Source organism: Cynocephalus volans, chromosome 6 (assembly GCF_027409185.1).
Source record: "Cynocephalus volans isolate mCynVol1 chromosome 6, mCynVol1.pri, whole genome shotgun sequence".
NCBI classification, from domain to species: domain Eukaryota; kingdom Metazoa; phylum Chordata; class Mammalia; order Dermoptera; family Cynocephalidae; genus Cynocephalus; species Cynocephalus volans.
In genome coordinates, this window is record NC_084465.1 from 78,859,663 (window position 1) to 78,886,008 (window position 26,346).

The 26,346-nt window shown below is 33.9% G+C and overlaps 1 protein-coding gene across 1 annotated transcript in view; it reads right to left on the reverse strand.

Annotated features, from left to right (window-relative positions):
- AGMO (alkylglycerol monooxygenase) overlaps window positions 1-26,346 on the reverse strand; it is a 327,960-nt gene that overhangs the window by 164,913 nt on the left and 136,701 nt on the right. Inside the window, exons 6-8 of the mRNA XM_063101383.1 lie at window positions 5,759-5,825; window positions 3,435-3,500; window positions 3,267-3,346 (exon numbers count right to left, since the gene is read on the reverse strand). Coding sequence (XP_062957453.1) covers window positions 3,267-3,346; window positions 3,435-3,500; window positions 5,759-5,825 — 213 coding nt within the window. The remainder of the gene's footprint in view (window positions 1-3,266; window positions 3,347-3,434; window positions 3,501-5,758; window positions 5,826-26,346) is intronic.

Below are 26,346 nucleotides of genomic sequence, written 5' to 3' on the forward strand. Positions count from 1 at the left end.
TTTCCTATGGTAGACTTCTGACTATTAAATAGTGCATATTATGTAATTAGAGATGGAAAAGTTTGCTGACTGAGGCCAAAGTTTGCCTTGAGTCTCATAGCAGGAATCTACATTCTTTAAGAAGCATACATTTGACTTTTATTACAGTTCAACGTATTTCCATGAGTGGTAAGTGCTCAATAAATGTTAGCTATTGACATAATTAGCTCTATGTGATCATTATATACCATAGAATTAAAAGTACTCCTAGGGTAAGGCATTAGCTATAGACTGTAGAGATGAGTTCTACTATAAGTAGAGAACTGAATTAATGGAGAACAAAGTTTTGGCTTTATTAGAATTTGTGGTCTTGCTGGTACTTTCACTGTCTCTTGAACTGCTGGGATTATAAAAATGAATTTAAAAATTGCTTGAGACATTACAATAAGGAATCAGAAGCAAATAAGGAACAACATAGGATTAATGGAGATTTTGAGGAAATGGTAAATATTAGATGGACACTTACCCTGAGGCTTTGCATTAATAACAATATGGAAAATGAATGCGGAGTTACAACACACATTAGTGAATTTATCTGTTTTGTTTTTCTGAAAACTAACTGTAATTTTATTTTTATCATTCTGGACCCAAGTCATGAGAAATACGTGGCAGTATTTTAAAACAAGAATTTGTCCTCACTATGTGTTTTACAGTGTTCTGAAACTCTGAGACTCCAAATGAGAGCAAAATGTTCTATGCTTAATTATAAGGAAAATTAAAAAAAATAAATGCCTCTGTCTAATTTGAGTCATCCTAAGTTGTTTTAGATGCTTCTGAGGGAGCAAAATTTAGCTGTATATAAAGGAATACAAGTAAAAGTACTATGACTTTGTAGGTTTATATACTTCTGATGATTAAAACTTGCTTATTTGGCATTTCTGACAATATAAATGAGCATGTAGAAGACTAAACACTAGAAACACTTGTGACAATTACTTAGCTAAAGGAAATGTTCTTGTGAGGGTAGAGACCTGGAGAACTGAACCTAACACAAATTCAGCAGCAGCTCATAAATATAGTACCTAGGACTGTCTGATTATTGTGCCTCTCCAAATCCTAATCATCCAACTATTTGTGCAGCTCTCTTCATACACAATATTCATTCTCATATTCTCTCTCAAATATGAACCCCTTTTTCCTCAGCAACAGTGTACACTCCCAAAGCCTTGCCACTTAAAGAATTACTTAATAGCCAACAGCATTGGCGTTACCTAGGAGCTTGCTAGAAATAGAATCTTGGACCAGATCTCAGACCTACTGAACAGAATTTGTATTTTAGTAAGTTATTGCCATGATTCACATTCACTTTAACTTTGAAAAGCTCTGTCCTAGAGAACAGAGTCCAAGTTGTCTATTTCTTTTTTAGTCTCCACATTACGGAGATAAACTTTACATGAAATGAAGAAAAAGTAGCCTTCAATGTATTAATTCTAAATTGGTTTTAATTCTATAAAGGTTATTAAGAAAGTATCCAAAAATATTTGTTAGTATGCTCCTGAGAGGCATATCATGTTCTCAGTAAAGTCTAACCAAGAAATAGACTGAGAGAGAGCTTCCATGTAGTTGAGAAGAAGGAATAAAGATAATTAACTTTTCTCTTTTGGTGTCTGAGGAGATAAAAATGCCTTTCACTTAAAAAGTGGAGGCAATTTGCGATGGTCTTATATGTAAAGAGGCAGCACAGAGTAAAGGTTGAATTGCGTTGAGCAAGTCTTGTGCTTGACCTACAGCTGACAAGCTGTGTGACATTAGGTGAATTATTTAAATCCTAGGAACCTCAGTTTCCTCTACCAGAAAATGGGAATAGTAAAAGCCACTACCTCATAAGGTTTTAGTAGTGGTTACATAAAATATTTGGCGTTGGGCTGTTAGAAGTATCCTGCACATAGTAGAAGCTCAATATTGTATTTTTAAAATGATGTGGAGGAAATATAGTTAAGTGCAAAAAAAATTTTTTTAATGTTAAAAATTTAATTCCTATTTCATAAAAATTTATAAATCTTACAAAGAAGGCCTAACAGGATGTGTACAAGGTATTAAGGCAACTTTGCAGAAGTAAATTACAAAGGTTTTTTTTTTAAAAAAAATTATTTTGTAGTTTTTTAATTTCCATAGAATAAAATTTTTATAATACTAATTAAAAGGCTACTTTTATATTTAAAGAAACAGGTGGATAATTCTGAGAAATAGCATCATATACCCAGCTGCCAAACCTGAAACCATTTATCCTTTTGTCTTCCTGATACCTACAACTAATCACCAATTTCTGTATATTTCACTTTCTAACTATGTCTAGGATCCACCGTTACCTCTCCATTTCTACAGCCATTCTCTTAATCTTACCCTCATAATCGCTCATCTAAGTTTTTGAAAGAGGATTTTTTGACTGACCTCAACTGTTAATTCAAAGCATTAGAAGCTCAGCATTTTGTCAATTATTTCATTATTTCAACTCTCTGTGAAAACTTGAGAAGCAGACCCAACATGAACCTGTAATTTTGTCATTTACTGAATGCTCTGACCAGTCCCCTGTACAGAGCTGTCATTGACTAAATCTTCAGCTTTCCAAGCATTCTTGTCTTTCTCTCATTTACAAGTCCCTCACCCCGGGAGTATTTGCGGTGGTCTGGTGCTGATGGATCGGAGCTTCACAGACATTCCTCATTTCTCTAGTGCCAACCATTGAATCCAGTGAACAACCAATACCACATGTCTAACAGAAAACTGGTCCAGTCCAGTGAGTCTTAGCAGGTGAGGTAATGTGCAGACCTGACTAATCTATAATAGCTTCTGACACTTAGGTCCAGGAGTAGGGCAAAGGCCTCATGTTGGATTTCTAACCACAGTCATGCAGCCTTGAAGCAAATATTTTTCTTACTGTGGGATCAGCTTTAATTACACATGTTACTACTGCTCCTTCTGAATACATGAATATATTTCAGGCCTATTCTCAGAAAGAATATGTTTGCTAAAGAGCTACTTTTTTCTTTTTTTCTTTTCATTCTAGGTAGTAGACATATCTGAAAATACTTTTAATGAGTTGTTTTTAAATGGAGTTTGCTCAATTTGATTCAAACTTTCACTTGAGTACCAGAGTCATTTCCAAATTATTTCAGTTTTTTCAAGGTACTGTAGTGTACTTTCTCCTTTTAACAATTGATTTGTCTCTTAACTCTAAGATATATGAAATTATATAAGTTCAGAAAGAATAAAACTGATTACATTACCTGTACCTTGATTGGTTCAAATGTATTAATGGGATGTGTTAGACCATACACAACTTTTTCATTCTCTGCTTCAAATGTCCCTGGAAATAAACATTAAGGGTATGGTTTTTGACTTCTTCTGAATAAAGAAACTAATTTAAATTTTTTATATATTCATACTCTACTTACCAAAAATTTTATCCCAAATAATAAGAAAGCCACCATAATTTTTATCTATGCAATAACGGTTTCTGCCTGTGAGAGAAAATATTAAAAATAAGTTTCTCAAAAAAGTGAATTTATGATTTTTAAAATATCTCTTTGTCTTGTTTTTAGAACACATTCATAAAATTAAGATTCAAGCAACTGAATGATTTTCCTGGGAATGTCCTCTCATTGACAACATCAAATTTTATTTTCTAGTAATAGAATTTTTGTTGTGTTTATTTTGCAGTTAATTTTCCCAAAAAGAGCAAAGGTTTCCTTAAAATTATATGTATTTCTTTCTCACAATATTTCAGTTTAAGGAAAAACTGAAATAAATCTTAATAATTATTTTTTCAGGGCTATTAAAGAGCAATAATTAAAACTTAAATGGCACAGAAAAAAGTAAATAAGAAATAAGAAAATAATATACATATGTGTTTTTATTTTTAATTTTTGATGTGATATACCTCTATCCCTTTGTCTGCACCTGTTTCAGGAAGAAAATTTTCTACTTAGTGTGAGATTAGACTGTTTTCTTTTTTAAAAAGACATAAGAGAAAATTACTTTTTTAACTCATAGCATATATGTTATTTTTCTTCCTCCAAAATATACAAATTACAATTTAAATTTAATATAAATAGCTGGGCATCATTTCTTTCATATATTTTTAAAATACTTAGACACTATCATCATATCAATGTGATAGTAAATCTAAAGAAAAAGAAAAAGAATATTAATCCAGCAAACCACTACTCCAACAAACTCAACTATCTTTGTGTGTCCTCATTCCTTCACACACCTTCCATGAACACAAATATACATTTGAAAGTGTAGACACAAGGTAAAATTTCCCCCAGTGCAAAAGTAGAGTGAGAATGGCCGTGTAGATGCACACCCCTTTTTCATCCATGGTCTAAATAATGGGTCTCTGTTGGGTAGGGACGTATTTTGCCTCTCAAGGGACATTTGGCAAAGTCTGGAGACATTATTGGAGTCACAGCTGGGAGGGGATACTAATGGCATCTAGTGGGTAGAGGCCAGTGATGATGCTACATCCTAAAATGCACAAACAGCCCCCATAACAAAGAAGAATGGGTTTCAAAATGTCAATAGAGCTGAGGTTGAGAAATTCTGAGATAAAGCAACAGGAGTGGAAAGGTGATGTCAGACAGAGGAAACTAGCAACTGTTTTCTTCTTTTTAAACATGGACTTGTTCTTCTCCACTCCTTATTTTTCCTTCTATATGGAGAGAACTGCAAGAGTATAAGACTTTGGGCCTCTCTACCCCCTCACTAGTTATTCCCTGGGGGTGGAGATAACTTCTGAGTCTGCAGAGGAAACTGAGCACGTGCAGCCTGATCCCCTCTCCTCTTCCTATGGAGCTGCGCTTCTGCTCTGCTCCCTGCCATGGGGAAAGGGACCTGCCCCCCCCTGAGAAGACAGGGCTGCAGTGCTCCAGGACTGCCTGTGAAACCTGAAAACTTATAATAAAAACAGAACAGTAGTATTTATTCTTTATCACTGGCTTCCTTCTCTCAACATTATGTTGTGAGATTTATTCTTGCCATTGCATGCAGCAATGGTTTGGACATTTTCATTGCTATGTAATTCTCCATCACATGAATTGTCTACAATTTATTAACCTTTTCCACTGCTGATAAACATTTAAATTACATTGCTTCTGGATTTTTGTTTGTTTGTTTTTCTTCTATCACAAATAATTCTGATATGCACATTCCTGTATAGGTCTTGTGGTGCACCAATGTAAACATTTTTCTTATTCTTGAAGTTGGTGTCTTTAACCTGAGGGACTAGCCACATGAGATTTGCTCCTTGTCACACAAATGCAACTTAGATTGAATTTACTAACAGAACATGGGCAGAAAAGTAAAGTGTTGTTTATCAGACTCTCCTCCAATCCCAACAGTTTTAAGACTAAGGACTCTCTGACTGTGGATAGGAATGACCCTCAGCAGCAGGACAAGGAAGTAGCCTTTGACAGACTCCTTCAAGCCATAAAATGTGTATAATTCCTCAGCTGATTAACTCATTTTCCCACTACAACTGACCTGAGATCTACATAAAAAGGAAAAAAAAAAAAAAATGCCAGCTAGAGAAAGCCTCCAGCTCTACCACAGTCCAGCTTTGGAGATGAGCCCTGTCTAGGTACAAAAAAAGAAACTATACCTATTCATACAATGTATGCTGACTATATTGGGTAATTGTGATAAAACGAAGTAAGGCAAAATAATAATATAAATTTAAAGAAATAAAGGGAAGAAAGAAGAAATAGAACTTTCTCACCATGATGAACTCTATGATGGCTTGGAGTATTAAGAATCAGTTCCAAAGGGCCAAGGTTATTGATGACCTGTTTAAAACAAAAGGAACATTTTTACACATAGTTATCATTAGATGTGCACATAATATTTAAATAATGCCATTAAAAACCAACATGAGTTAAGAGATATAGTAAGTTTCAGGGTTGACATCAGAGAATGGGATGAAATTTCTCTACCACCTAGAGCTCATATCAAGACAGTATTCTCACAACTCTATTTTGAGAGGCAGTATAATAGTATGGTTAAGAGGTAGACTGCCTCAGTTCAGTTCCCAGATTCTCCATTTTTTACTATGTAATTGTGGGGAAATAATTTAAGCTTTTTATAACTTGGTATCCTCATCTGTAAAATGGAAATACTAGCAGCATCTAAATAATAATGCTGTTCTGAGGATTATGAACATTCTTGTATTACATACCACTATTGCCAAGGCGCACTTCTTTCAGGTTTCATGTTGTTTATGTTTTTTGCATTTTGACTATGGCTTTAATTATTGGTGTTAGCAGAGCATAAAAACACTGCATTACGTAAGTTTTCTGGAGTTGGTTTTACCCTGTAATCAGCCACGTAGCAGCAACTTTCTATTGCATTAGGGTGATCCTGCTTGTTTAAATAGAATCCTAATGTTTCTTACTTGTAGGCAGACCATCTACCATTCCATCTTAGAGGCACAATTTAAAGTCAGATATGTAAAGGGGCCTTTTGTTGCAATTCAAGTCACTTCAGAATCTGATCTCTAACCCTCTAATGATCTTTCTCAAAAGTTCTCGGTAAGAATTCCCTATTCCACAGTCTGCAAATTCTAAGGACAATAGAAGACAGCTAGGTGTCATTAAAAAAAAGTACAGAAGGCCATATGTAAGACTTTGGTATGTTATATAATTAATATGGGGCAGTTTGGGAAAACTTTTCATTGCAGTTATGTTATTTATTCTTCTGTCAACCATGGCAGATAACAGAATGTTGGACTTCCCTTTAATCATAATCTAAATGGATCCGTTAGAGCCTACACCAATGACAAAATCAATACATTGTTATGATATTTTAAGAAATGACTCTTTAACAGAGTTAATTTCCATTTACAGACTATATAAGGAGTAAAGAAATGAGTTAAAAGATGCTTTAGGGAAAAAAATAACCACTGAACATCACGACACTGACATAAATTTGGAAACAAGACAATGGGATGGGAAAAATATTAAAAAATAGAACAACTTAAAATGAAAAGATATTTAAGATACATAACAACCAAATGTAATGTGTGACCTTGTTTAGATACTTATTTGAACATACCAAACATAAAAGACATTTTATAAGTGATGAGGGAAAATTGATTATAAATAGAGTATTAAATGATAAAAAAAGAAGTACCATTTTTATTCAGGATTATGCTGGCTTTGGCATTGTGTGAGAAAATGCAATTGTTTTTTAACGTTGTATACTGAACTATACATGACATGCAATCTAGGTTTTGCTACAAAATGAGTTGGCAATGAAAAAAAAGACAGGATAGCTGATACAAATGAATCAAAATCTTGATTTTTGAATGGAGGTTATGGAGATATGCAAATTTATTGCTATTCTCTCTTCTTTCTGAATGTTTGAAAATTTGAAGATATATATTTAAATAAAAGAAATTGTTAGTTTAGTAACACATGGTCATGCTCACTAAATCCATTTAAAATATTAATAGATTCCAAAGTCCCAAACATGCCTCTAAATCAAAACTATTTAGTGGGGTTTAATTATTTCTTGTCAATCTCTGACTTTAAAACACCCAATTTACAATTGCTTTAGAAATGTGCACAGCTGGGGTGGCCACACTGTCTTCAGCTTGTGGCATCCTGCAGCCTCTTAAAATGGAAGCTGTGGTCATACCGCGACATAGCAATTCAGTATCCCTCCACAGGACAGATGCCATCATCATCTCCCTATCAGCCCCACTGTTTACACGCCTGTAAGAGACAGTCCTTGCCTCCCACCCTGTGGCCCAGCTTCTAAGTGATTCTCAGCTTCCATTACAGGACAAACAGAAATGTTTGCGTGCAAAGAAATGTATAATATTATGTGTTGTATGTTAATTTATGTCTTTCTTCCTTCCTTCCTCTCCCCACCCCCTTTTTCTCTCTTTCTTTATTTTGTTCTTTCTTTTTTCTAAGCTGGGGTCTTATCCACTATTTTTAATGCTATTTCTAGGAGATACGTATTCTAAGCTCCAGACAGAACTTGCAATTAATTCATAGAAGAGAACTCATTTGTATGCCGAGAACTCTCTGTATTTTTTTTTTTTTTAATTTCAGGAGTTCAAAATACTGTGAATATACAGCTTTTGTAACAGACTACATTCCTATGACATAAGCCACAGAAGGTATTATCCCACAAATTCAGTACTAATGACTGGTAATTGGGAAGGGGGTATGTAGAAATAACTCTGTATTTTACTGGACTACAATTCTTTGAACTTGGTGGAAAATATTTGTTAAGAAGAATGGTGATGGACTGAGAACAAGAAACTGGGCTTCCTCAGCTGTCAGAACATTGAGATCTGATGCTTTGGTTGGGCTTTGTATCTCTGGCAAAGAATCAGATGGTAAAGGAGAAAGCCATTTTATCCTTGTTTGTCTCTTTGGTGCCTAACATGTGTTACAAAAACAAACAGCAGAGAGGGTGGAGGGGACTACACTGACCAGCTTCTGCCACCCAGATGCATTTGTGATCTTTGGTCCTGGCATGTGTGCAACCAGATTTAAAGCCACACAAATGGTGAGTGCATTCAGATGACCAGAGCCTGGGCTGAGGGTATTATTTGTTTAATGTCAAGCTCTTTTTCTCAGAGAAAATCTTTTGTTCCTGCAGGCTAAAGCATGGTGATATCAATATTGCAAGTTCCTTTTTTTTCCTGTTTTTTCAGTTAAAAGCCAAATACAACACAGCCAACCACAGTTAAATTTCCTGGTGGTGTCTATGAGCAGCTTGGATCTGGGGAAGACCACCTCAGAGTGGGAGGTGATTCATCATTCAGACAGTACAGTCAGAACTTCTCCTGTAGAAAACCTTTCCAATTCAAAAGCATGGAGAATTCATTAATATTTAATAAGGGTTGAACATAACGACTTAATTATCACTCACTTTTGCAAATTCAACCATTGAGCGATTCAGCCACATCTAGCTTTGAATCACTTCATAAAAATATGTTACTCTGGGAATAATTGCAACTGTTTTCATTTCTAAAAGTCATTCATTTGTCTTAACATTTTAGGGTTTTTTTAATTGTATTTTTTTTTTAAGTTTTATCATTACACAATGTAAACATTTTTTGTGGCCCTTTACTAATAACAATTTTAGAACATACAGAAGGCTCCAATATAATATAGCATAATACTCTATTATTTTTTAAAAAGCATAAAACTGAAGCTGAGAAATGTTCAATTACTAGTCCAAGTTTAAACAGCTTAAAATAAGCCCTAAAGTTTTTTTCAGTTTTAGCTCAGGAATATTTCTATTTTTCTATCATGCTGCTTTTGAGACATATGTCAATTTCCTTTCAATAAAAGTAATTTAAATTTTTAGAACTTTAATAGAAAATGATAACTAAATCCTTTTTGACTACATATCAGTTAAAATGATTCCAGGTATTTGTAAAGAGCCCACGGATTTCAGCTTCTAAACTGCCCCTTGTGGTATTCTGGGGACTTCTGGTACTTCTTAGGTTTCTTACGTAATGCTTTAAGTCTTGTGTCCTATAATTTTTTTGTGTGAGAGTTTTAAAACCAGAGGATATATGCCTAGAAAGGCCATAGACTTCAGAAGGTCAGGAATACTCTGAAGTTTTATGCCAAATTTTATGAAATACTGCCTGTTTATGTATCCTTCTGGGGAGAAACTACTGTTTTCACTATATATTCAACTTTAGATTATTTTCTTTGCTCTTCTTATTTATATTGATTGTTAGTTTCCATATTGTTAAAATTTGGGTGCTAATCTCTCACCCAAACTTCAAAAACAGCAACGTAAACATATTTTTTGGCCAATTTTTTGAAATCATTAAGTTTTCCCAAAAGACAATTTCTTAAGCCATTTTATTTGCATAGTAACAAATAATAAATATATAAACAATAAAAATAATCTTGTGATAGCAAGCTCTGTGAATACTATTCATTAACTTTGATCCAACAGCAGTGCTGTGGATCATTTGCTAGATTCGTCTTAAACTCCTCATTTCTCCTTCCACAATCTCTGGTGGGGATGGAGAAGAGTTAAATAAAAAGTAAGAGAACAGGAGTAACGAAACTCTGTAATCCTCTCATCATGTCATTTCCTCTTATCAAAAATAAAATGAAGTCAAATGAAACGCTTCTCGTAATGAACTACATAATGTTCCAAACCTCCGCAGTTCAAAGCCATTCACACTTTTTCCCAAGAGTGTTTTCCAATATTCTCTTTTCTTCTTCTTCTAAGGCCTTAACTTCCCATCTTTGCCTGTTGGAATCCCGCCCTTCCTTCAAGACCTACCTAAATGTCACATTCTCCAAGCACCCTTTTGATTTTTCCAATGAAAATCTTGTTTTTCTTTCTCTGAATACATATTGAGACATCATTGATTCTCATGTTTTTCTATTCTGTGTCCTGGTTATTTGTGTTAATTTTCCATGCTATATTGTAAGTTGCATAAGGACAGAAGTTGTGCCTTCCTCTTCTTTATGTTTCTTATAGCACGTACAGCATTGCCTACATATTGTGGTTCTACAAGATTATATTCAGTGGATTAATGCACCTTACTGTTCTGACACTGTTATGCCTTTGTAGCAGTTTTGCTCAAAAAGTGGTGATTTTGCCCCCCAGGTTATATTTGGAGATATCTGAAGATATTTTTGGTTGTCACAACCTGGGAAGGTGTTATTGACATCTCGTGAGTAGTCAGTTTAATGTTGCTAAATATCCTACAATGAACAGGATAACCCCCATTATAAGAATTATGTGGTCCAAAGTGTCATTAGGGCCAAGGTTGAGGAATTCTGCTTTATGGGAATGGATGTCTTTCAGTGCTCTAGTCCTTTGTAGTTCAGGAGGAGATCACTGCATAATTCTTGTCTTTTAATGTGGGAGTTTGTAGGAGGGGTGCCTTCGTGACAAAACTTGGGGGTCATTTCAAAGGCCAGAGGCAAAACATGAGTCTGGAGACCTTGAAGTTTAAAACCAAGAAGTAAGTCCAAGTATAATCTTTTATCAAGTGAGTTGGAAAAATTAAGATAAATAGCTAAAATCAAGAAACTGAAAAACAAAAACAGAAAATCACAGAGCAAGAAACTGTAAAACTGGATAAGATGTCTGAATTTTGGTGATCGTTGACAAGTGAATACCTTGTATTATTTTTACATTTTCTGAGTACAGGTTTGTATGAGCTTCAATTTCAATGAAAGAAGCCAGAGATGAAAACAACTTCCATATCACCAAGTGACTTTGCTGTTTCTTCTGAGAGTTCTTGTGACTGCCCCATCCCCTGCCCTGCACTCACAGTGTGAGTGAATGACTTACAGACCTGTAAGATTAATGACAGTCTCATTGTATCGAATTGACCATTCTGGAGTAACTTTGCTATGGAAATTGATAAACTAAGTATATGTGGCAAATCTATTAATTAATTGCCTCCTGTGAACTGATCACAATGCTTTTCTCTGGAGTTTTCTGACTATTCTACATTACCAGAAAAACATACTTCTATAGGTTTTTCCAATTTAAATTGAATAATCACTTACAGTTGAACTCTTTAAAGCATCAAAATAAATACTCTCAATAAATTTCCTGTCTGGTGATTTCTTATGCAATTAATTCATTTCATTCTGCACATTCCATAATCATTCTCACTGATTTTTTTGCTTGGGAAACACCGACTGGTTACATTTTTGGAGCGCAACTAAAAGTACAGAAGCAATGACCCTGATGATTAAGTTGGAGAACAAGACTTGCTTTCAACATAATTATTCAATTAATAATGCAAGACAAATGATTTTCTTTGTTTGAATTGCTTGGAAAATTGCCTCTTTTCACCTCATTCTGATTATTGAAGTTGGAGAAGAGACTTTCTAAATCTAATAACAAAACTCTTAATTCTATTCTGTTGTCAAATTTTAAAATAATATTGTGAGTGCCACATAATATTTCTATCTTTCAGTTTTCTGTCTGCAAATGGGTGTTTAAAATATTGGAATATATTATTAAAAAGCCACAGGAATAATTAAAACCATTTACTTTTCACAAAAATGGTATGAGCCTATAGCTAATTGTAAAGTTCGTTCCAAATAAGAGGTGCTTACAAATATTCAGGCTTCCTGTCTGAGAGAGAAAAAAAGGTGATAGAGAAAATGTGTCCTTAGAAGCATGTGTTTTACAGAATCCTTATTATAAAAATGAATGCACAAACAATATAAAAAATACTGAAGAGTGGCTGGATTGGATGTGGAGTGACATGAAATCGCCATAGTAGGAAAAATGCCTACATTCAGATGAGCATAGGCTGGAGAGACAGCATTGACTATAACCAGTCATGAACTTTACAGTACCTCACATGATTGATGTTCCAGAGGGGCCGAGACCACTGTGGGCCTCCTCATTCTACTGCAGCCGGTATTTAGGGAAATATTAAGCCAGCCCCTAGTACATTTATCATCTGATATAAAAATCATTGTCATGTTAGATTTAACTGAGAAAGATATGTTTTAAGTACAGTTTGAAAATGGCAAAACTTGGGCCAGCCCGTGGCTCACTTGGGAGAGTGCGGTGCTGATGACACCAAGGCCACGGGTTCGGATCCTATATAGGGATGGCTGGTTGGCTCACTTGGGAGAGCGTGGGGCTGACAACACCAAGTCAAGGATTAAGATCCCCTTACCGGTCAAAAAAAAAAAAAAAAAAAGAAATAAAATGGAAAAACTTTTCAAAAATTAATTTTCAGGTGGATTAGTGGCAAGATTCAATGCAAGTCCAAACTAAAATTAAATGGACTAATATTTATACCATTAATACTTGCCTTTGTTCTGGCCAATTTTCTCCCTTCTTTTCCTCCTTCCCCTACTTCTCCCTTTTTCCCTCTCTTTCTCTCTCTTCCTTTTTGGTTTTTTTTATTCTTTCATCTACCATCTATCTATCTTAACTGTGTATGTGTGTATGCTTAAAAATCTAGATGATCTTTTATTTGGAAATATCTTTATAATTAACTATAGGCTCATGCATCTTTTCAAAAAGTGAGTGGTTATAAATATTTCCATGCCCTTTTAATAGTATATTCACATATTTTAGTCCCATTTACAGTTAAAAAACCTGAATGACACAAATATTAATGTATATGCATGTATTTACCCTTATTATTAAATAAACTTATTACATATGTTAAATATTAAATATATATTCAAACACCAGACAACTACTATTTTAAGTACCAAACTACCAATAAGAGTTTTCAATTAGTACTGGAAATGATCTGTTTCAGAGCGTTAAAACCTGCATTTATAAATCCTTACCAGAATCTCTCATTAAAAGCTATTTGCATAATCAATAGAACGAGAAGCCTTTTGTCAGCCAGTTCATTCATTCTGGAAACATTTATTGAATTTCTAGGGACTTTATTTGGTTTTAGACGTATAAAGAAATAAAGCAATACACAGGCAGTGCCCAATGGAAACTTATTTACAGACCAATAGACTCTTCAATGGAAAGTAAAAACTATTGCAGGAAAAAAAGATTTTATTAAAAAAGTTACCTTTTTCATACAATTTCGCTTTCTCTTGGGATCAATGAGAAAAACGCTCTTTTTTTTTTTCTTTTTCAAATACTATTACATAGTAGAGAGATTTGAATTTATAATCAACAAGAGTTATCTAGTAAGAAGGAAATTGAGTTTTTCCCCCCAGGTTTCAAGCTAAAAATTACCTTTAGTAAAGCTGTTTACTTTTATTTATCTTCCTGTAGTGCAGCTTTGCATATAGACCAATTGATTGTTCCTGGAGAATGTTGTAGAGAATTCTCCCTTGTTCGTAACTTCAACTAATTATATAAAAATCAAAATAATCTACATGGGTTTCATTTATTCAATAGGTATTCATGCAGTGCAAGGTACCATGCTAAGATCCTTTGAAAGGTCACAGAGTGGAACAAGGAAAATTCAATTTAGTATCAGGTAATTTAACTATTTCTTAACTTAAAGGTAGAATGAGTGATCCTGCCAGCTTTTATTGTTTGAATATATAGAGAAACATATTTTTCACTATCAATAAAATCTATAGCACTTATTTAAAAGTTTCAAAAAAAGATAAAATCTATGAATGCTATAAGTCAACATTAAAATAGTTTCACTTCTTATTCTGAAATAGTTGATGTTTAAACACTCATTGTTTTCCTTGTTAAAGCTTAATCAATCGTTGAACATTTATGGATAAATTTATATTGTAGAGCATCTGGTGATGAAATATAAAAATAAAATGTTAATTACATCCCCTACTAGTTCTGCTGTGTTAATTCAAGACAACACATTCGACTATTTAGACAGATGGTAGTTGCGGTCATTCTAGTCTCTGATTTCTCTACAGGGAAGCAAGAAAAAGCAGAGCTCTTAGGATATGTGCTTGTCTGCCTAGTTTCACACTTTGAAATACTCAACAAATGCTGATGTATTCACAGCCAAATGTTTTCCTATCTGATTAGGCAGTTTTCTACTTCAGTAAGCATGTAATATGGAGGTAGCCGAATTTCCACACTAAAGAGTGAAAAAACAATATTTATAGTTTGGAAATAAAACAATCTGGAGGAATCAGGACTGTTGGGATCATAAAGAGCTTCATAGGGAGTAAATTTCTGATGAATCCATACCATAGGGTTAAACAGTTAAAGGCTTAGTTTTAACGAAGAAAGGGACTAGGCTATGTTTATACAATAAACAAGAGTTTTAAAGGAGTGGGTTTATAATAAATTATCTTGAAGGCTGATTCTTGTCACTTCGGATTACCTTATTCCTCAAACAAGAGGACAAGAACTGGATAAGTTAGCATTTTGTTTGAATTTGTTTCAGCTTACGTTTTGAATAACACTTTGGGATTTTCTTTGGAAAAATGAATACAATTTACTGCTAAACGTGTTCCTTCAAAGTGTGGTTAATTCCAAGTGACTTTTTTTTTTAACACCAATTAAATTCACAGAAGAAAAGGAAAAATTCATAAACATAACCATATAAAACTTAGTTCTTATATAACACTATTTTATATTTACGAGTTCAGGTATCCAGTGAGAAAAGGAAACACGTTATTATAAGTAAAAGTAACACTCTAAAGTGCAGAAGGAAAAGTCACTATTTGTAAGAATAAATATGCTAAAAATAAATAATTTAAAAAAAAAAAAAAAAAAACAGCCAACAGTAAACTGAAAGGTTAAGTAGTCCATGTACAAAAATCCAATTCAGGCAGTCTTATAATACATGCTCCATACTTTCAACTCATTCTAAAACTCGCTGTATTGTGACTGCCATTATGTTCATATTCCTAAATTCTGGCATGACTCTCACATTCATCAATTGACACATGTAAATGAATTACCAACTATGTGCCATATATTATCCAAGCAGTAGATAATTTAATGGACAAAACAGATATGAATCTACATTTCAGCTTCCATTCTCAAATGTCAGATGTCTTCATTGTCATCCACAACAAATTTTGATATGTTAAAAAATATTTTCAGATCCTAATATTTTAAAGTCAAATATTATAGAATAAATTCTCAATCAGTAGATTAAAATCTATGAGGAACTATACATTCATTTGCCCTGTCATTTCTATTTGCATAACTTCCCTCTTAAGGACAAATCATCTTACTAAAGTGTGACCCTTTCTCTTGTCCCCTTAGGAATATTTTTTGGATCAATCCATCCTCTCTGATCTAAGTCTTGGCTGTGAGCACTTTCTTGTTTCTTCCTCCACCCTTCTCCAATACACACACATAGTGTAGAGAATTTAATTAACACCATTAATTCATTAATTTAAAAGATGCTTTCTGACGGTCATCCAACTTCTAGACTTTGGGAAAACACTGTACAATAAAATACAGTTCTTCTCCTCAAGAAATTTACTGCAAACTCTCATATGCGTAGTGCTCACACTTCATCACATCAGTGTTCAGTCTAATCTCTTGGAGTGTTTGTTCAAAATGTAGATTCCTTCCCTCACTCACCAGAGATTTAGTGTCTGTGGTTCATGGAAGAGGATGATCATTCTATATTTTGACTAAGCACTCAGATAATTTTGATGCATGCAGGTTACCCACAACAATTATACTTGCTCTATTCTAGCTCTGACTTTATGTACCAATTCTAGTATGTCATTTGGCTTTTTAAAAACTACCATTTGTTGAAAACATATTATGTGCCAGAGTATGCATTTTACATATGTTCTTTCATTAATATTCATAACACTCTTATGGAGTGATTATAATTACCTTCACTGGACAGATTAGAAAGCAAGGTCAGAGAGTTTAAATAAATTTAGTAAATATTCATACCCATTCTTTCAACCAACATTTTTTGTGCTTCTACTGTGTAGATACCCTTTCAGGTTCTGGGAACACATTAGTGAACATTGTACACAAACCTCTAATGGAACTAAAATAGAATAAATTTATCTTTGATTACAAAATGTTTTCTCTTATCTATTATGTTATACTACTCCATAGTTCCTGAAATGTCGCCCTCTCCAACTCTGGTAAGTAGATCCCAATCATGTTCTTTGCATCTGAGAGCTCAAATTCCAGTACTTTCACAACAGACATATTTTATGGATATTTATGAATTTCTAAACAGTCCATGGATGAGCTTCCGGACGTTCAATAAAATTCTTGAAATTTTGTTAATTTTTTTCTCTTTTGGGAAAGAGTCACTACAACCCAACAAATTATCAGAGGAAGCTGTGATCCTCAAAATGTTAATGGCAAGGAATTCCAATTCAGATCAGAAGACTAATAGTTGCTTTGCCTAGTATTTCATATATATGAGGGCACTTCAAAAAGTTTGTGGGAAAATAGAATTAAAAGTAATACAGATATTTCCATGAACTTTTTGAAGACCGCTCGTATATACACGTGTGTGTATATATATAGAAAATACATTTGAATAAACACTAAAAACTCATACATGAATAAGCAAGATGGGGTGAATTACCTGAAAAGTTAACTGTAGAACAGAAGGAAAGATTATTTCTAGAGAGAACTGAAAATGCATGGGACTTACATTAAAGATGAGCTACAAGAGAGACCAAGTAGCTGAAGCTGACACCAAAATTTGACCTTGATGTTCACTTTAGACAAATTGAAGCAAAGAAGGAAAGTAGGTGATTTAAGGTAGGAGAGGTCATAATGAAATGCCTTTTAGATATGTTGGCTCAGGGTGGTGTCAAATATTCCTAAGAATGTTAAATAAGACTTTGGAAACACTGATTTTAAGCCATTAAAAGGATCTGGCATTAGAGCCATAAACTAAATAAGCAATTACTCACAGCCAACATAAAAATGTTGAAGTAAATTAAATTCTAAAGAAGGAAAAGTATTTGGAGAAGAAAAGAGAAATGAAGCCAGAATTAAGGAAGGAGTAAAATGGAGTAAGGGCAGTGCGGTAAGTATTATGAAGTGTCCCAATTTATTGCAAGAACAAAAGGTTTATTAGATTAGGTACTATTGAAGTAAGTACTTAATAATGACTTAAAGAAAGGAAGCATTAAATTTGATATTTGTTAAAATAGGTATTTTTGAAAGCACATATTTTGAAATGTAATTTGCTTCTTCACCCAAATTCCCTAAAATTCCAAAAGAGATGAAATCATAACTCTCAAAAACTTATACTTTCTTAGAAGAGATATGCATAGGTATAGTCCAGATATAAATATAAGTACAAATATATAAACACACATACATAACATATTTATTAATATTTAACACTAACAATAATTATTAATAATACGTAGATCTTCATCATTTATTAAACACTTATCAGTACTTATTAAAATTTATGTATGTGTACATATATATATATATAAAATATACATACTCATAAACACAGAAACACAAACATAATAGACGAGAAAAATTTTTTGCTATCAAGGAACCCAGAGAACAATGGCAGAGACAAAGATTTAAACAATGAATACAATACAGTGGTATTAGAATTAAACTTCACTATTATTAATTGGATGCTTCCCATATGCAGGAAGTAATATGTTATCTCATTTCTGTTCCCCAACAGAATTCATGCTCTTAATCCTTAACTACCAATGTGGAAATAGAAATAAATACAGAGGTATTGTAAAGAAAAGTGCACTTAATTCTAATTAGAAGGTGAAAAAGGATATTACAGAGGATGTGGTAATTGATTGCATCTTGAAGAATGTTTGGAAAAGGGCATCACGGAGACAGCATGTACAAATACAGAGAACACCTAAGTGTTTGGTCTGCTTAGGAAGCAGACAGCAGTGTGGTTTAGACAAGAAGCTGACCTGTGGGATGCGGTGAGAAAGGTAAGCAAGGGTCATGTATTTTTTTTTTAAGATGACTGGTAAGGGGATCTTTACCCTTGGCTTGGTGTTGTCAGCACCACGCTCAGCCAGTGAGCAAACCAGCCATCCCTATATAGGGATCTGAACCTGTGGCCTTGGTGTTATCAGCACTGCACTCTCCCAAGTGAGCCACAGGCTGGCCTGCAACGGTCATGTTTTAAGGACCCTGAAATCTGTTCATGAATCTAAAGTTTTTGATTTGATCTTGGAGGCAACAGAGAATCATTTAAGAATTTCCATTGTTGATGTTTGTTCTCATGTTAGGCATACCCTTATATTATTTGGATTCTAAAATGATCACAGTTGAAATGAAAATATACAGGAGAGAAAAGATTCTGTAGGAGTAGGAAAAAAAAAATAGAATTCTATTGCAACTATCTATGTAACTGATGAAGGAGCATAAATGAAGATGGGGCAATAGAAATCAAAAGAGTAAGAGGGATTAAAGAACTATTTGGGGGGAAACTCAACAACTGTATAACAAATGTTTTAAGACAGTAGAAGGGTGTAGTATTAACAATTATGTCACAAAAATAGGCCTATGAATATACTGGGGCTTTTTTAGGAAAATTAGAACATCTAAACACTAAAGCTCTAAGAGATATAAAATCAATGATATATTATTAAAGAGGAAGAAGAAAGAAAGAATAGCTTACCAGGCTTTGAATCATGAGTCTACCACTAACTAGTTGGAACAACACTAGGCAAGTTACTTAACCTCTTTATACTCCAGTTTCCTCACTCTGAATGAGGACAGTATGGATGTATGGTGATGAAATCAGTAAATATATGTAAAATATTTAGCATAGCAACTGGCACATGGTCTGAGAAATATGGTGGTTTACTCTTAATAAGAGAAACACTTCATGGAGATGGGGTGTTTGAGTTGGGCCTTGAAGAATGTATAAAATAGTAACGTGGAAAATAGGAAAAGGAGAGAAACTTCAGTGACTGGAAATTGGATGCATCTGAGAAATGGAAGTGGTCCAGTTTGACTCATTGAAACAGAATGGGAAGTAATGGGATGTAGACTAGGAGACATGGTTGGAAGGCAGTGCATGAGGAACATGAAATGTAAGAAATTTAGACTTTATTCAGTAATCAACAGAACATCATCAAAGGATTTTCATCAGGACTGGTCTCTGAGAATGGGTTAGATGTTAAGAAGGGGGAATAGATGCAGACAAAGACCACACAATTATTTGGTACAGACAGGATTACAGCTGAGCTCTGTTTTAATCAATGGCCTTGATCTTTTCACTGCACCATATTGGTACTTGGCTGCCATCTGCCATAGTACACTCAGTCATTAGTGGATAAATGTATTGTTTGAAGAGGAAGTCTGATGGGTGAGCAATAGCCAAAAAAATCATCTCTGAAGCCAGCTGTGTCACCTTATATAAATCATATTTCAATATTCTTAGCTTTAAAAAGGATTGTGTTTGCTCACAGAGCTGGGTGAATATAAAAATTCCAGCTATCTAAAACATTGTCTATTAAATTCTGAAATGGTTTGCTGCTGCATGTACTTTTACATGTACCCTTAAAATAAAGCCCTATTACTGAAGTAACTTGAACTTATATTCATTCTTTACAACTCGTAAAGATTTAATTAGCCTTTAGAGATTCAAATTATTTTGTGGGAATTAAGTGAAATATTTGTGCTTGGCACGTATTGAATGCTTAATACATGGTGGCTATTTTATTATAACATTAAGATCAGAAATGGCCCATCTAGAGGGAAACTGCCTAGCGTAGTGTATGAGGGCATGGAATCTGGAGCCTGACTGCTTTGCACAAACCCCAGCTTTGATAGTTGCTGTGTGCAACTCAGGGAAAGTTACTTAGTATATTTAATTGGAGGTAATAATATTACCTCTTCCAAAGAGTTGTCATAAAGATTTAATGAGGTAATATTTGTTAAAATGCTTAAAATACTTCCTGAAAAACAGTGAGTGCCGGATAAGTATATAACACACACACACACACACACACACACACACAAAAGAATAGAAAAATGAGTAAAAATGGTATCTAATCAAATTTTCCTTGGAAAATATCAAACCAATCACTACTGTAAGTAACAGATTTCTTGGCCTGAGATGACAGTAACTCTTCTCCTAAACTCTGGTCTTTTTTTTTTTTTTAATATCTTTTAAAGTCAGCTATTTTTCTTTCATCCAGAAAAGTATAACTCATTATTCCAGCCTTTAATCCCTTTTTGTCCTTATTACTAAATGCAAGACTAGAAATGCAATAGGCACTCAATAAATGCCTTTGGAATACAATAATTGAAATATTGTAAAAAGATATACTGAACTTGGCAAGTTTCTTAATTTGAACATTAATCAGCTTCTGAATTAGGGAAAAAAAAGAATATAACAAAAAACCTTAATAATGTACTTCATGATCAGAATCTCAAACTCTTAAACAGTAGCTATTCCTTTATCCACAGGGATGAGTTCCAAGACCTCCAGCGGGTACCTGAGACGGTGGATAGTACCAAACCCTACATATACTGTTTTTTCCCCCATACGTGCATACCTATAATAAAGTTTAATTTATAAATTAGGCACACTAAGAGATTAACAATAACTAATAACCAAATAGAACAATGATAACAATGTACTGTAATAAAAGTTATATGAATGTGGCTTCTCTCTGTTTCTCCCTCTCTCTCAAAATATCTTAGTATTTTGGACTACATTTGATCACTGGTAACTGAAGTTATGGAAAGTGAAACTGCAGATAAAGGAGGACTACATTTTTTCTAAAGGAAAAAAGGATGCATTTCTTCTAAAGTATGCATTAATTAATTATTTCTTTAAGTTTCAAATTCAACTGCATTAATATTAATAATTCGTATTAAACAAAATATGGATTACATTAAAATTATGTCACAAAATTACATAAATAATCATAATGATGGCTAAGAAGGGTTAGTAAGTGACACATTAAAATACCTATCTAGACTGAAAAAAAATAACAACAAATAATACTGAAAACATTTTTTAATACTTTCTACATGTCAAGCACTGTTCTAGTCATTAGATTGGAACATGAACTATCTTTTTTAATCCTCACAACAGTGCCACATACTGTTATTATCCTAGTTTTAATTAGAAGAACACTGAGGCACAGAAAGGTAAAGAAAACTGCCCAAGTTCATAGTCATAGTAAGAAACAGAGTCAGAATTTGAACTCAGACAATTTAATCCCAGAGTGTATAAAAAGATACAGTTTACGTTATGAAAATATTATTACCTATTTGTAATGTATCTTGTGTTTAAAAAAGAACTTGAAATGACCAATTGTGTGCTTATAATATTCATATTTATGTTTTTATAATCATAGAACATAAAATATTCAAGAACATCTACCCTGGTATCACGTTTTTCATGCAAAATAATATTTAATTTATTAATGAAAAAATCTTGCCAACAAGCTTAATAATTCCAACTTATTTTTCACCTATGCAAAGGGCTAAATAACAGTTTCAGATACTTGAGATAAACACTAAATATGTTTCTATGCAATCATAACTTAAAATTCATGTCACGAATATTATATATTTTTTCTTCCTGAAGGGCTATTTAAAAAATAGGTAAAGGGTATATAGTTACTAGAAGAAAACTAAATCTTTACACGTGACTGGGTCTTGCATAGACTCTATATGATTTTAAAGAGTAAACACAATGGTGCTTCAAAGAGTTCATGGAAAAATAGAATTAAAAGATAATGCAAATCTTTTCAGGAACTTTTTGAAGTACCCTCATATTCTCAGACTTCGTGAAAACTGCAAATTTGGATGCAAAAGGGCAATAAGCAAAACACTGCTCAGCAGTCAGATTCCCTAAATCTCTGCTCATGCTATTACCATTCTTTTGCTGTTGCTGCTGTGCTGGTACAGTAACATTTTATATTTTCTATATTGCCTACTTTCTTCAAACTTCTGGATTCTATTATCTCATTGGTTATATTACTTCACAGTTCTACTGCACAGTTCTTATGCTTTTTAATTCTGTATATTGCATCCCTGCCAGTTCTCCTATACTCTAATTTCTATCGGCTTTTATTACGTAGGTCTATCATAAAATTATCCCGAGAGAAAATGCCTAACTGGGACAGTTGTTTGAGTATAGAGAGTTGCTAATGAGAAGATTTTTTTTTTTTCCTCACAGACTGTCAACTAGATCATTAAATGGGCAGTGTTTCTACTTGCTGAACATAACTGGTGCAATAACACTTTGATAGAATGGCTGCCCTATGGCATGTCCTTAATGCAAGGAGAAGAGTCATAAAGCTCAAAGAGAAAGTGCCAGTCTTGTTAGGTTACATTTTAGGCACAGGTCAAATTTTGGGACTGCAAAAGTGACTGGAAATTAAGAGGGGAAAATCCCAGAGTAAATGGAACCACAGAGGGAGAGCCACAGTGTCTGCGCACAAATCACCCTCAAACTTCCACTGACTCTTAAATTACTATGTGTAGGGCAAGGGCCTACCTAAGGAACTTGATGAAAATCTAAAATGGTAAAAAGCTAGAAATTTTTGAAATGAGATTTCAACTGCTACCTGGTGATAGCAAGAAAGAATTTAGAGTTTGAATTCTACCAAGTGAGAGGGACTTTGTAAACACTTCAGACAGGCCTTGTCCTAAGATTATAGATCACCAAGCATAAGGAATATGCCCTAGGACTAAAAACTGCCAGAAAACACGTGTCCTAACAAAGTGTAAATCAAAATCTGTAAAACACAAGACAGACAATTATTTTACCACCTCCTCTAATACAAATAGGGAGCAGTTGGAGAAATATAACAGAATCTAGAGTCTCTACATGTGAAGGTTAATTCTAGGTGTGGACTTGATTAGATTAAGAAGTGCCAAGAAACCCGGTAAAGCTATTTTTTTTAGGTGTGTCTATGAGGGAATTACTGGACGAGATTAGCATGAAAGCCTGAGTGGACTGGATGGGAAAGATTTGTCCTCAATATGGGCAGGAACCGTCCAATCCACTCGGGGCCTGGATAGAATAAAAAATGGAGAAAAGAGATGAATCTCTCTCTCTTTATCTGCTGGAGCTGGGAACACTCTTCTCTACTGTCTGTGGACATCAGACTCTTCGGCTTTTGGGTTCCAGGACTTACACCAAGGATACTTTTGTCTTTCCTGGTTTTGAGCCTTTGGACTTGGACTGAGCAATGCTGCCTTCATCCAGGACTCACACCCAGGACACTATCAGCTTCCCTGGTTCTGAGTCTTTGGACTTAGACCTCCGCCATGCTAACCGCGTCCAGTTTGCAGTGGCCTATTGTGTGACTTCTCTTCACAATCATGTGAGCTAATTCCCCTAATAATCCCCTCTCATATATTTATAATATATCTTATTGATTCTGTCTCTCTGGAGAACCCTAACACACTACAACAAGCTTATAATAAAGAATAACATATAATAATAAATTACCAGACACAAAAGAAAAAGACAAATGTGACCCATATCAAGGAAAAACAAAAACAAAAACAAAAGCAGTCAAATTAAGTAGACTTATCATGACTCAGATGCTAGAATTAGCAGGCAATGATTTAAAAATGATTATTATAATTAAAACTTAAAGGAAAATATAGTCATAATGAGAGACTGATAGATAATCTTAGCAGAGAAATGAAAACTATTTATAAATAAACAAATGGAAATTCTAGAACTTAAAAGTAAAATATTTAATGTGAGAAATCCAGTGAATGGGCTTAGTAGCAGATTGGAGAGAGCAGGTAAAAGGGTAAATGAACTTAAAGACAACTTAATAAGAGCTAACCAATGTGAATAAAAGAAAGTAAAATTTAAAAACTTGACAGAACACTATTGATCTCTGAGGAAAAGAATAAGGAGTAGCGAAAGTACATTTAGGCAGACATAGAAGACTAATTCTTTTATTGATTTCTTTAAAAGACAATTGACATTATATCCGGAATAATACAAATAATACTTTTGGATTTACAAGTATAACATGCAAAAAATTAACATATGTGAAAACACTAGCCAAAAAGTTGGAGGGCATGGATGGAATCATACTGCTATAAGATTCTTACATTTATGATAAGTAGTATTTATATTTATTCAAGGTAAAATGTGATAAGAATGCATATATATAATCCATAGAGCAACCACTAACACACAGACACACAGACACAGACACACAGACACACAGACACACAGACACACAGACACACACACACACACACACACACACACACACACACCCTATATATAGAGAGAAATAAAGACAGAAAGAGAACAAGCCATTAGTGGATGTCTGCATGTCTGCATCTTTCTCTAACCACGTCTTGTACTATAGCTTCCCGCCAGAGCAATAAGGCAATAAAAAGAAATAAATGACATAAATACAGGGAAGAAGAAATAGAACTTTCTTTGTTCAAAGACCACAAAATTGTGCAGGAAAAAAACCCTACAGAATAGTAAACAAGTTATTTTACAAAATGTTCAAACAATTCTTTCTATATAAAAAGATAATATATTGTAGATAATAAACTAATGTAATTACATAGTTATAGGACATCTCAGAAATGTATTCACAGCTAACATAATTTAAAATTCTAAGATCCAAACCATAAGTTCAGAAAGTATATTCTTGCCTCCTGTGCAGCTCAAATGTCTAAACTGCACATGGTAAAGTGCTTTCAAAGTATGAGTGCAACACAAGTGAGAGGTTCTAATGCATTGCTTTTGAACTGGTAATGAAACCACCTGGAGGTTCTGAGCTTAAAAAGAGTAAGTCTCACCACCGGCTTTCCCCCACTCTCCCCTTACTTCATGAGGTGGAACTCAAGCCCTGGCTCCTGGACCTCTCTGGGAAACACAGGAAAAGGAGGAAGTTACTTAAACCCCATTGTTCTGTACCCAGACTAATACCTGATCCAACACATGGCGTGACCTGGGGCAGAGCTGCTATAAAAATGTAATTCTCCTTTAACCCCTCCATGTAAATCATCAGAAAGCTTCCCTTCCCTGATTTAAACAAATTTGGTCTTTGACCTCCAGAGTCAGAATTGGCCTCAACAATGCTTTCAGATGGTTTTGTTATTGAGTGTTTGATGTATGTCAACTATCATAAAACACAATACTATTTCATGACAAATCTTCAAATAATGCCACATATGTCCGAAGTCAGAGTAACAGTCTCTTTTTTTCCAAGTAAATCAGTAGCATGAAATACTGCAGATTAATGAAATAATGCGCTTTGTTGTATCAAGATTTGGCATCTAATGCAGCTGTGATTTGTGATGTCGTTCCACCACTTGCAACACCTGTCAACCTGCTTCCTATAGTAACTTCAAAAGGCTTCCAATAAATACCAAATGCTTGGAAGGGTTCTCATGGGTATAAGCAAGAATTTTTCTGGGTCTGTGATTTTTGATATTTAACAACAAGATTAGTACAATAGTTCATAAACCAATCAGTTGTTTAATGATCTATCACAAACATTCAAGTCTGACAATTTGAGATACCACAGAAGAATCAAAAACTCTATTTGTTCAGTTTCCAGAAAAAAAAAAACTGAATAATTTCTTGAAGAATTTTAAATAAAACCTAAACTCTACAATTAAAGCAAGTTTACCAATCAAAATTTTTTTCAATATTTCTGCGAACATTAAATTTTTTTCAAGGAGTTTTCAAGGAGTTACCACTGACACACACACACACTTGCATTTCTATATATGTAAAAATGTTCTACTTTAAATTGAAATAAATTTCAACATCTCTTGGAAAGTAATATTTAATAAACTGTAATACAGGAAGATATTGTATTGAATATAGTATTAAAATTTTTTGGTATTTAATAGTTCAAAAATTGTTTTATTTAATTGAGACCAACTGGCCTCATTGCTTCTTATAAATTTTGCAATATATATTCAGTAAAAAGGAATAAAAATGAACAGATGTTTCTCCTT